Below are 13,032 nucleotides of genomic sequence, written 5' to 3'. Positions count from 1 at the left end.
CGGTAGGACCCCCCAAAAAAACTTCAACTGAAAATATAATTGAAATTTAAATTAAATTTCCTCAGCCTTAAAAACAAACAGAAAAGGGATGCCTGGGTGGCTCAGCAGTTGAGTGTCTGCCTTTGGCTCAAGGTGTGATCCTGGAGACCCGGGATCGAGTCCCGCATCGGGCTCCCTGCATGGAGTCTGCTTCTCCCTCTGCCTATGTCTCTGTCTCTCTCTCTGCGTGTCTCTCATGAATAAATAAATACAATTTTTAAAAACAAACAGAAAAGGTTCCAAAGTTCCAAGCAACACAACCATATAAAAGATCATCAATGAAGAAATATGTCACCATGAAGATGGTGAGAGTTAGTACACATAACACACCGCAGAATCCGGCCACAAAGACTGCAGATACTAGAATTATCAGACTAAGAATATAAAATAGATATGTTTACTAATTTTAAGAAATCCAGGGAATTGAAAATGTGACAGAAGAACAGTAGACTATCAGAACTGACAGGCAGATTGTTAAAAATATTGCATGGTATTTATAGAAATATAGAATAGTTAAAATTAGAAAATGAGCTAGCTCAAGCAAAACATTAAATACAGTAAAATACAGAGTTAAGTTACATACAGGTAACTACAGAGAGAACTGGTTAACTGGAATATGCATGCAAATAATTTACTTGGAATATAGCACAATGATAGCAAAAAAAATAGAAGATTAAAAGGAAAGGTTAAGAGACATGGAGGATAGAGGGAGGAGGACCAAACCTGTATGAAAGGAGAAAGGCAATGTTCAAAGAGATTAACTGAGAATTTATAAAATTTGATGTAGACAACAATCCTCTCTGATGCAGGAAGCTCAATATATCCAACACAAGATAAATAAAATGAAATTAAAATCTAGGCATACCATAGGGAACTACAAAGACAAAGATGATCTTAAAAGCAGCTGAGGAGAAAACAGATTTTCTACAAAAAATCAATGATGCATCCAATAGACTTTTCAGCTGCACAAATGAAAGTCAGAGAAGGCTTTCAAAAGGCTGAAAGAAAATGGCCATCAAACTATTTATTTATATCCAGTGAAACCATCTTTCACACAAACATTGGGAGAATTTACAACCAGAAGATTCTCACTTAAGAAATTTCTAAAAAATATACTTCAAAGAGAAGGAAAACTCTGAGAAAATCCTAGACTCTACACATAATGGTATGGGAAATTTGTGAGTAAATCTAAACAGGCATTATCTTCAAATCAATAATAATAGTAATGAGGATGAAAACCAGTGATAAAACAAAAATCCTGGGGTAAAATGCATATATGTCAGGATAGGATTGATAATATTAATACCCTTGCATTTTTCCAAGAGGAGAGCAAAGATATTTATTAACTTTTAGAGTTTAAGCTAAATATTCACGTTGAAATTTCTTTTTTTTTTTTAAGATTTTATTTACTTATTTTAGAGAGAGACCATGCACAAGCAGGTGAATGGCAGACGGGGAAGGAGAGGGACAAGCAGGTTCTGTGCTAAGTGTGGAGCTCAACATGGCTCAATCACATGACCCTGAGATCATGAGCTGAGCCAAAATCAAGAGTTGGGGGCTCAACTGACTAAGCCACCAAGATGCCCCCAAGTTGAAGTTTCTAGATTAATCACTTAAAAAAAAATTTAAGTGCATGTAACTTTCAAAGTGGCAGGAGATAAAATAATAAAATGGGGAACGCCTGGGTGGCTCAATGGTTGAGCATCTGCCTTTGGCTCAGGTTATGATCCCGGGGTCCTGAGATGGAGTCCCGCGTCAGGCTCCATGCAACGAGCCTGCATCTCCCTCTGCCTATGTCTCTGCCTTTCTCTGTGTCTCTCGTGAATAAATAAATGAAATCTGAAAGAAAGAAAGAAAGAAAGAAAGAAAGAAAGAAAGAAAGAAAGAAAGAAAGAAAGAAAGAAATGATGAAGATGAGGATGAAGAGAGTGGGGAGAACAAAAAGAAATGTAGAAAAAAATGTGAAAAATAAGCACAGAATAAGGTAGTAGAAATGGTCTAAATGCTTACCAGTAATCACAAAGCAAACAGATTAAACTTTACAGTTAAAAGACAAAGCCTGTCAGACTAGATTTTTTTTTTAAGATTTTATTTATTTATTTGTGAGAGACACAAGTAGAGGGAGAAGCAGGTCCCATGCACGTAGCCTGATGTGACACTCGATCCCAGGTCTCCAGGATCACACCCTGGGCTAAAGGCAGTGCTAAACCACTGAGCCACTCGGGCTGCCCCCAGACTAGATTTTTAAACTGTTTATAGTGGCCTTTGACAAGCTGATTCTAATATTTATACGATGGTGCAAAGAGCCAAAATAGCCAAGATATCTTGAGGAATAAGAAGAACTCAGTGGGAAGATTTGCCATGCCATATATCCAGACTATTTATGAGACCATGGTAATGAAAGCAAATGGTATTGGCACACAGATAACAAAGGGAAAAATGGAAAAAAATTAAAAGTCCACTCAAATATGACCCACTCAAACCTGACACATGACAAAGCTGGCATTGGAAATTAGTAAGGAAAAGATTGACTATTACACAAAGTTTACTGATTTTTACATATGGAAAAAATAAAAAATAGACTCCTACTTCATATCACTCAAGTGCAGACAGATTGAGGACTTACATGTGAAGGCATTTTCATCTTTATGACTTGAAATAGAAAGTATTTCTTAAACAAGATAGAAAAAAGCACAAGCTATAAAAAAGAATGATACATTTGGCCATATTAAGAGTGAGAACTTGGGTTTTATCAAAGACACCACAAAGAATGAAAAACCACAAATATGATGTTGACAACATATATAATAGACAAATGAACACCAACTAGAATATATTTTAAAAATACCTGCAAATCAATAAGAAAATGTACAAAATACTGAAACAGAAATTCATAGTGGGACTGATCCTGCCAGCCACGGGGCAACTTTTCTCTAAATAGCCAGTTGGGCTGGTGATGAGACAGGGTAGGAATGTCTTTTAGTCTTTGAGTTCTGATAAAATACAAAAGGTTTTTAGATAATGCCTGAAGAGTAGGGCTAAACATCGTGTCTACCATCAGAGCTGTCTTCCAAGGAAACACATCCAAGGCCTGGCTACCTCCCAGCCCATGCAGTAGACTGTTATCCAAGTGTATGCTTAGACCACGTGAGCCACCGTTGCAAGCAAGCAAGGCCTTCTCCCAAAGCCTAGGGCTGTGTGTGGTGCCTGCTGGTCCAACTCCTCTTACAGTCACTTCTATAATCCTCCCTTATCCATGCACACCAGGGGGTGAAACAGAGACCTCAGGGGTTTGTAGGTTTTCCAAAGGAATAGAAAGTGGAGTTCCTAACAAGACAAATTCTCACCAATGGCAGTACTTCTAAGGAAGTAGCTTGTTAGATTTGAAATAGCCTGAGAAGGAAAATAGTAGAGCAGCCCTTTTGGAGAAAGCCATTTTCCCAGGGCCAGCCCTGCATCTCTTGAGCTTTGCAGTGTTGCTCACCCTCTCTATTTTGTCCTTGACATGATTCCTTTTTAAATAGAAGTTTTATTATTTTGTGCACCTCAACTGATCATGTGAATGAAAGAGTAACCATTGGAAGAGCTGTATACTTGCTTCACAGACGGTCTCTCTCCTTACAACAATACTAGGTGATAGTAACCTGACTGGCCTACCAACCTAATTTAGTGAAACTCATTTGGGAGAAACCAGCTTAAACTGTTTAAAAATCACTACTTCACTCTGTTAATTTAACAAGGATAGGAATGACTGTGCCAAAAAGTTTTCTCCTTAAAAAAAAAAAAAAATTCACAGAAGTATAAACTTGAAAGGCCAATAAGCATAAGAAAAGATGTTCAATCTCCTTAGAGACTGCAGAAATATGAGTTAAAACTACAATGATTCCCTGATCTTGATTTCTAATTACTATTGCTCTCTAAAATCTCCTTGGAGAAATGGCTGCTTTCTGGACTGGGCTAGAGAAAATACAAGATTATTGTGAAAAGTCTTCCTATATGGGAAAGTAAGGAAGTACAGGGGGAAAAAAGAGGACATTTCAAAGAGATCTATGAGCCAGTGTCTTCATCTGTAAAAGATGGATATTAACAGTGACTTCCTTCATTGGATGTGTGCAGAGGATGAAATGACATAATGTTAGCACAACATTCAGTAAACACTTGGTGAGCATTCACTTCATTTTGTACACATAAATGTTTGTGATATTATGAAATTTTCTTGCAAGAAAAGAGTATTCAACTTTCTATTTTGTCAGAAATTATTTTTTTTAAAACAGGAACTGTTCAATTATTTTCTGCTTAAACAGGAACTGGTGGCTCGATATGTGTCATTGATTCCTTTCTTACCTGACACTGTTTCATTTGCTGGCATCTGTGACCTGTGGAGCACATCTGATGTAAGTAGTTCTTTCTCACAGATTTACTAGTTTGAGCTGACTTCATTGAACATTGGCCAAAGGCTTGTATAATTTTAAATTGCAACATTCATTAGTCCTTATAAAATCCATTTGGTCATCTGTTTAGCAGACTGAGCTAAATTCTGCAATTTGGTTCAGTTTGCCCAAGTTTAGAAATTAAGAAAAAACTATTCGCACCAAAAATAAAAAACATTTCAGAAGTCTTAATACTGATTTACCCTCCCAGTATGACCTTAACAATATCCCAGATTTATTTATTTAAAAAAAAACTTACATTCTCTATTACATTTGGAACTTGCATATTCCATCGTTTATGGGCTTTTTTTTTTTTTTTTAAATTTTTTATTTATGATAGTCACACAGAGAGAGAGAGAGAGGCAGAGACACAGGCAGAGGGAGAAGCAGGCTCCATGCACCGGGAGCCCGATGTGGGACTCGATCCCAGGTCTCCAGGATCGCGCCCCGGGCCAAAGACAGGCGCCAAACCGCTGCGCCACCCAGGGATCCCCGTTTATGGGCTTCTTAAGGCACACCATGTCATTACTGATTCTGCATGTACTTCCTGGTCCACTATTATATATCAGACATTGTACTAAGTTTGGGCTATGAACAAAATAAACATTGCCTATGCCCTCATAGAATTTTCAATCTATGTATGTTACATAACATGCAAATGGATCTTATATGAAGTGAACACATTATCACAGGTATTCATTCTTCTTCTGGATTTCATGTGGTACTGTGTTTGCATAAAATTAAACAATATCCTATGACGCCCTTTGAAAGATATCTTTAAACCAAAGAAATTTAAGTACACTTTAAATTTTTTCATTCCTCAGTATATTTTGATAACATAATGTTGACAGTATTAGAGGTAGCATTTCTACAACCTCAAGACATCTAAAGAAAATACACAAAGAACAGAATAATTCATGTGCTCCAGACTCAGACAAACTTTACCACTCCCTAGGGATCCCTCACCGCTCCCTGTTTGCACTTTCTCATCTATAAAATGGGAAGATGAGTACCTCCCTCAAAAGTTTATTCTAGGATTATTCTAGGGGGAGTTAAGGCATGCAATGTGCTTAAAACTATTTGGGAGCAGGGCAGGGGGAGATATAAATAGGCAGAGCACAAATGATTTTTAGGGCAGTGAAATCATTCTGTGATACTCTGATGATGGGTGCATGTCATTACACATTTCTCACAACCCAGAGGAGGTACAACACCAAGAGGGAGCCCTACCATAAGCTGTGGACTCTGGGTGATTATGAAGTGTCAGATGTTGGTCTATCAGTTCTAACAATCATACCACTCTGCGGATAGATATTGATACTGTGTGGGGGCAACAGTAGATGGGAAATCTCTTCCTCCCAAGTATGCTATGAAATGAAAACTGTGCTGTAAAAATAGTCTTTAAAAAATTATTCGACACATGGTGGGCTATCATAAATTCAAAATGAAAAGTGAAACTTTGAAATTTGTCTCCCCCACCCAAAGTGTTGATTCTAGACATCCTTGTAATCAGTGTCAGAGAAAATACCAATGTTTGTTTGTTCATTTCAATGAATTAGTGAAAGGGACCATAAGGGAAAGGAGGGAAACCGAGTGGGGAAAAATTAGAGAGGAATACAAACCATGAGAGACTCCTAACTCTGGGAAATAAACAAAGGGTTGCAGCACGGGAGGTGGGTGGGAGGATGCGGTAACTGGGTGATGGGCGCTAAGGAGAGCACATGATGTGATGAACACCGGGTGTTATACTATATGTTGGCAAACTGAGTTTAAATTTTAAAAAACAAAAACAAAAAACATAGTGCCAAAATCTGGAAAAAAGATTTTTAAAATAGATCTTCTACTTTAAGGCACTAATTTTTAACAGTGAATTTTTTTAAATCCTGTATGGCCAATCCAAAATGAAGCAGTCAGTCAATACAACATACTTTTTCTTTTCTTTCTGTCAGCAATTTCTGGATCTCCTAGCAGGAGATGAAGAAGAGCATGCAGTATTACTATGTAATTATTTTCTCTTTCTGGGAAAGAAGGCCTGGCTCATGATGGGCAATGCTATTCCTGAGGTAAGACCACTCAGGCTGGCTCCAACAAAAGATAATAGTTGTCTAACATGCTTGTGTTATGTTCCAGATTATGAACTAATTTGCATAACGATCCTTTGAGTTCCAAGGGAAGTGGCCCAGAGATTCCACCAAGGTCAGAGAAAAGCAGTGATGAGACATTAAATGGTTTTTAGTGGTACTCAGACTCTGATCACTGCTTCAGTTGGGGGAGCTTTTTTTGGCAAATCTGAACTCTTTGCCACTCAAAGGCCCCACCTACTCACGTTCCTAAGAATTTTGATTCTCTTGGTGATCGAGTGTTACTCATGCTAAGGAGTGATGGGGATCTGAAGAAATGTGACAAGGTTAGAGATCTCTCCTGTCATGAACTGCTTCCTCCGGCCTCTGCTACTAACCAGCAGGCAAAAGGAAACACAGCAGATAACCCCAGAAGCAAAAAAAATAATGTTAGCAGCTATATTTTCATACTATTGTTACATTTATTAGACTGGAGATCGCAACTATTAGAATGTTTCCCCAGCCCATGCAAATGTCCCTAAATTTGGGGAGAATTAGGATCACTTGGGGTGCGAGTTTACAAAATTCATGAGTTGAAGCAGCTTATTCAAAGACTGTATCAAAAAGAGGACACAAGTTTCCAGGAATCCTGCGGAATTAGGTAGTACAAGTTGCCACTGGGCAGGTAGTATCACGTCCAAAAACTAATTCATTCTCCACTGTTATCTTCCAGGGAGCCGAGTACAAGGAAAAGAATATTAGGCTAGGAAGTCACAAGGCCTGAGTTCAAAGGTCTGCCCATTCCTCATGAGCTGTGGGGCTCAAAGCAAGTCAATTCACAACTCTGGGCTTTGTAAGGAAATGAGGATAATAAATTTTGTCCTGCCTTCCCCGGAAGGCTATTGTGAGCATCAAAGGAAATCCATACATGAGCAATAAATGAATACATGCTCACTATAAAAAAGTAATAATAATAATCCAATAATATAGAAGTATTCAGAATAAAAAGTTAAGGTCCCTCTTCAGGCTCCAACTCTCAAATCTACACACCACCCTGCCCCAGGTGTATTCACTAACAGTTTGGTGTGTATCTTTTCAAAACATCTTCTACACATTTACATTATTATATCTAAACTACTAATTACTGTATTAGAAACAAATAGTATTCAGAGATAATCAGCCTTCTATATACTTTTAAAAAATATTTTATTTATTTATTCATGAGAGACACACACACACAGAGTGGAAGAGACATAGGCAGAGAGAGAAGCAGGCTCCATGTAGGGGCCTGGATGTGGGACTGGACCCCAGGACTCCAGGATCATGCCCTGGGCCAAAGGCAGACGCTTAACTGCCAAACCACCCAGGCGTCCCAGCCTTCTATGTACTTAACCAACTATCCCTATTTGGTCTACTATACTGTACTAATAAATGCAAACATTTTGCAAAAAGGAACATTTGATTTTAGTTTTAAAATCCAGTGCAACCTAGAACTTCAAGCTAATTTTCATCATTAGCCATAAATTTTAGAAATGAGGGGTCTGACTAAAATAATGAATTGTGTGTACAAACTGATCTTGACCTCAATTGCATGATTGGAAACTGTTTTAATGACTATTTTCCTTCAGGGTCCAACTGCCTATGTGCTAACTCGGGAGCAAAGTCACTATTTAATATGGAATCCCTGCAGCGGACATTTTTATGGTCAATTTGATACATTCTGTCCCTTAAAAAGTGTGGGCTGTTTAATTGGTCCTGATAATGTAAGTATTACCTTTGGATGACTGTTGCTTTCGTTTTTTTTTTTTTTAATAGACCTACTGATTTAATAATATTTTATGTATCAAAAAATGTATATAAACATACACATAGAACAGTTATAGAAATATAATGTCAAGCACAGTGGCAAGACTGTCTGTCCTAAACTTTCAGTTGAATTAGTCACCGGATTCTGCAGAGAAGCACAATGACGTTAAAGAATATAGAACTCAGATTCAGAGGACCTGAGCTTATGTCCTGGCTCTCTCCTCACTTGTGTCTTCCAAAATAGAGTTTATAAGTACCTAACTCAGGGCTTTCTGAGAAGTAAGTGAGGCAAATTTATCACTTGAGAAGACTGGGTCCCTCCATCTTCTTCCTCTCTTCCTTCTCCCTTCCTTCCATCTTTCCTTCCTTCCTTTTTTCTTTTCCTTTTCCCCTCCCTTCCCTTTTTATTTTATTTTTAAAGATTTTATTTATTTATTTATTTATTTGACAGAGAGACAGAGCACAAGCAAGAGGATTAGCAGAGGGAGAGGGAGAAGCAGGCTCCCCACAGAGCAGGGAGCCTGACGTGGGGCTTGATCCCAGGACCCCAAGATCATGACCTGAGCCAAAGGCAGACACTCAACTGACTGAGACCCCCGGGTGCCCCTTCCCTTCCCTATTTATTACTTGTTTAATTTTTAAAAAGATTTAATTTATTTGAGAGAGAGAGCATGAGTCAGGGGGAGAAGCAGACGGCAAGGGAGAAGCAGGCTCCTTGCTGAAGAGGGAGACCTGATGTGGGACTCGATCCCGGGACTCAGGGATCATGACTTGAGCCGAAGGCAGACACTGAACCAATTGAGCCACCCAGGCGCACCCCCTCCCCCCGCTTTATTAAAGAGAGACTCCCAGTACCCACCAGGTAATTGAGGGCAAACTTAATTATGAAGTGTACCATATAGGACAGTAGTTAAAAACATGAGTTATGGGGGCAGACTACTTGAGTTTAAACTTCATCATTTAAGAGTTGAATGAGCTTGGGAAAGTTTCTTATGTCATTTAGCCTCAGCTTCTCATTGGTAAATGGAAGGTAATGGGTGCAATGACGTCGAAGAGTGTTGTGAGCCATGAAGCAGATGATCAGTGTAAAGCAGCTAACACACAGGGAAAACTCTATACTGTTATGATTGTTTTTATCGTCATGACCTGTCTTAATGGTCTGAACTTTATGCATCTGCTAGAAAAATCATTTCAGCATGTATCCCCAATGTGTTTTTTTTTTAATTGAAGTACAATGAACACAGAGGGTTATATTAGTTTCAGGTGTGCAATTTGGATGATTGAACAATTCTACACAGTACTCAGTGCTCATCTCAATAAGTGTGCTCTTGATCCCCTTTATGTGTTTCACCCATCCCTCCACCTACCTCCCCTCCAGCAACCCCCAGTTCTCTGTATTTAGGGGTCTGTTTTTTTGTCTTTGTTTTGTTTCTTAAATTCTACATATGTGTGAAGTCATATGGTATTTGTCTTTTTCTGACTTATTTCACTTAGTGTTACATCCTTTAGGTCCATCCATGTTGTCACAAATGGCAAGATCTCATTCTTTTCTATGGCTCAGTAATATTCCATTGTGTGTGTGTGTGTGTGTGTGTGTGTGTGTGTAATTGCTTTCATTTTCTTTGAGTAAGTATGCAGTAATGGAATCACAGGATCATATGATAATTCCGTTTTTTAATTTTTTGAGAAAAAACTATTTTCCACCGTGGTTGCACGAGTTTGCATTCCCACCAACAGTGCACAAGGGTTTTTTTTCTCCACATCTTCACTAACACTTGTTGTTTCTCGTGTTTTCTATTTTAGTGATTCTGACAGGTGCGAGGTGAGGTGTCATTGGAGTTTTGATTTGCGCTTCTCTGATGACTAGTGATACTAGAAATCTTTTCATGTCTGTTGGCCATATGTATGGCCAAAGAAATTTCTGCTCATGTCTTCTGTCCATTTTTTAGTTGGATTAGTTGCTGGCTTTGTTGTTGTTGTTTTGGTTGCATTGTTCTTTATATATTTGGGATGCTAACCCTTTATCGGATATATTGTTTGCAAATATCTTCTGCCATTCCGTAGGTTGTCCTTTATTTTGTTGTGTCCTATGCTGTGTAGACACTTTTTATTTTCATGTAGTCCATGTGGTTTATTTTGCTTTTGTTTCCCTCGCCTCTTCTAGACATATCTAGAAGAATGTGAATATAGCCAATGTCAGAGTAATTACTGCCAGTGCTCTCATCCAGGATTTTTATGGTTTCGGGTCTCATATTTAAGTCTTTAATCCATCTTGAATTTTTGTGTACAGTGTAAGAAAGGAGGCCAGCTTCATTCTTTTGCATATTTTCCCACCACCCTTTGTTAGAGACCATCTTTTTCCCATTGCACATTCTTGCCTCCTTTTTGAAGATTAATTGACCAAATAAGCATGGGTTTATTTCTGGGCTCTCTATTCTGTTCTGTTGATCTATTTGTCCATTTTTATGCCAGTACCATACTGCTTTGATTACTACAGATTTGTAGTATATCTTGATATCTGGAATTGTGATACTTTCAGTTTTGTTCTTTTTCAAGATTGCTTTGGCTATTTGGGGTCTTTTGTGGTTACACACAAATTTTATAAGTTTGTATTCTAGTTCTATGAAAAAATGCTATTGGTATTTTGATAGGGATTGCACTAATTCTGTAGATTGCTTTGGGCAGTATGGACATTTTAACAATATTTGTTCTTCTAATCCATGAGCATGGGATATCTTTCCATTTGTTTGTGTCATCTTTAATTTCTTTCATCAGTGTTTAATAGTTTTCAGAGTACAGGTCTTTCACCTCCTTGGTTAAGTTTATTCCTAGCTATTTTATTATTTTTGGCACAACTGTACACAAGATTATTTTTTTTAATTTCTCTTTCTGCTACTTCATTATTAGTGTATAGGATTGTAACAGGTTTCCGTATATTAATTTTGTATCCTGCAACTGAATTATCAGTTCTTGGAGTATTTTGCTGGAATCTTTAGGGTTTTCTTTATATAGTATCATGTCATCTGCAAATAGTGAACGTTTTACTTCTTCCTTACCAATTTGAATGCCTTTTCTTTTTCTTCTGATTGCTGTAGCTAGGACTTCCAGTACCATGTTGAATAAAGGTGATGAGAGTGAACATTCCTGTCTTGTTCCTGATCTTAGAGGAAAAGTTCTGTTTCCCCCTCTGAGTTTGATGTTAGCTGTGGGTTTATCATCACACATGGCTTTTATTATGTTGAAGTACGTTCCCTCTAAAGCTACTTTGTTGAGAGTTTTATCGTGAATGGATGTTGTACTTTACCAAATGCTTTTTCTTCATCTGTTGAGGTAATCATATGGTTATCTTTTTTCTTATTAATGTGATGTATGACATTGATTAACTTGGAAATATTGAACCACCCTGTATCCCTGGAGTAAATGCCATTCAATCATGAATGATTTTTTAAAATATTTATTTATTAATTCATGAGAGAGAGAGAAAGGCAGAGACACAGGCAGAGGGAGAAGCAGGCTCCCCACATGGAGCCCAATGCAGGACTTGATCTCGGATCCCGGGATCACACCCTGAGCCAAAGGCAGAAGCTCAACCGCTGAGCCACCCAGGCATCCCTCATGAATAATTTTTTAAAATATATTGTTGATTTGGTTTGCTAAGATTTTGTGGAGGATTTTTGCATCTATGTTCATCAGATATTGGCCTATAGTTTTCTTTTTTTGTAGGGTCTTTGGTTTTGGTGTCAGGGTACTGCTAACCTCATATAATGAATTTGGAAGCTTTCATCCCAAATCTATCATTTGGAATAGTTTAAAAAGAATAGTTATTAACTCTTCTTTAAATGTTTGGTAGAATTCACCTGTGAAGTCCTGAAATTTTGTTAGTTTTTTTTAATTACTGATTCAGTTTCATTACTAGTAATTTGTTCAAATTTTCTATTTCTTCCTGATTCAGTTTTAAGTTACATGTTTTTAGGAATTTATCCATTTCTTCTAGGTTGTCCAGTTTGTTGTTATATATAATTTTTCATAATATTCTCTTAAATTCAGGGATGCCCGGGTGGCTCAGTGGTTGAGCATCTGCCTTCAGCCCAGGGCGTGATCCTGGAGACCTGGGATCAAGTCCCACATCGGGCTTCCTGCATGGAGCCTGCTTCTCCCTCTGTTTGTCTCTGCCTGTCTCTCATGAATAAATAAAATAAAATAAAATATTTTCTTAAAATCATTTGTATATCTGTGGTCAGTTGTTATTTCTCCTCCATTTGTGATTTTTAGTCTTCCCCCCCCCCCCCCCGCCCCTTTAAGGGTCTGGCTAAAGGTTTATAAATTTTTTATCTTTTCAAAGAACCAGTTCCTGGTTACATTGATCTTTTCTACTTTTTTGTCTTAGTTCATTTTTTTCTGCTCTAATCTTTATTATTTCCTTCCTTCTACTGGCTTTGGGTTTTGTTGTTGTTCTTCTTCTCTTTCGAGCTCCTTTAGGAGTAGGTTAGGTTGTTTATTAGAGATTTTTCTTGTTTCTTGAGGTAGGCCTGTAAATTGCTATAAATTTCTCTCTCAGAATAGTTCTTACTACATCCCAAAGATTTTGTTTTTCATTAGTCTCCATGTATTTTTTTTTAATTCACTCTGATGTCTTGGTTCAACCAATCACTTGTTTAATAGCATGTTATTTAGCCTCCATGTATTTGTGTTCTTTC

The 13,032-nt window shown here is 37.8% G+C and overlaps 1 protein-coding gene across 4 annotated transcripts in view; it reads left to right on the top strand.

The window, feature by feature from the left end:
• Positions 1-13,032, top strand: part of CC2D2A (coiled-coil and C2 domain containing 2A) — a 136,768-nt gene that overhangs the window by 111,766 nt on the left and 11,970 nt on the right. For all 4 annotated transcript variants that reach the window (XM_041751338.1, XM_041751336.1, XM_041751339.1 and 1 more), the window contains 3 exons: positions 4,344-4,433; positions 6,419-6,532; positions 8,158-8,292. In XM_041751338.1, the coding sequence (XP_041607272.1) occupies positions 4,344-4,433; positions 6,419-6,532; positions 8,158-8,292 (339 nt within the window). The remainder of the gene's footprint in view (positions 1-4,343; positions 4,434-6,418; positions 6,533-8,157; positions 8,293-13,032) is intronic.

The sequence above is a fragment of the Vulpes lagopus genome, chromosome 4 (assembly GCF_018345385.1).
Source record: "Vulpes lagopus strain Blue_001 chromosome 4, ASM1834538v1, whole genome shotgun sequence".
NCBI lineage: Eukaryota > Metazoa > Chordata > Mammalia > Carnivora > Canidae > Vulpes > Vulpes lagopus.
Note: the sequence above shows the minus strand (reverse complement) of the source record. Positions and strands in the feature narration are given on the sequence as shown.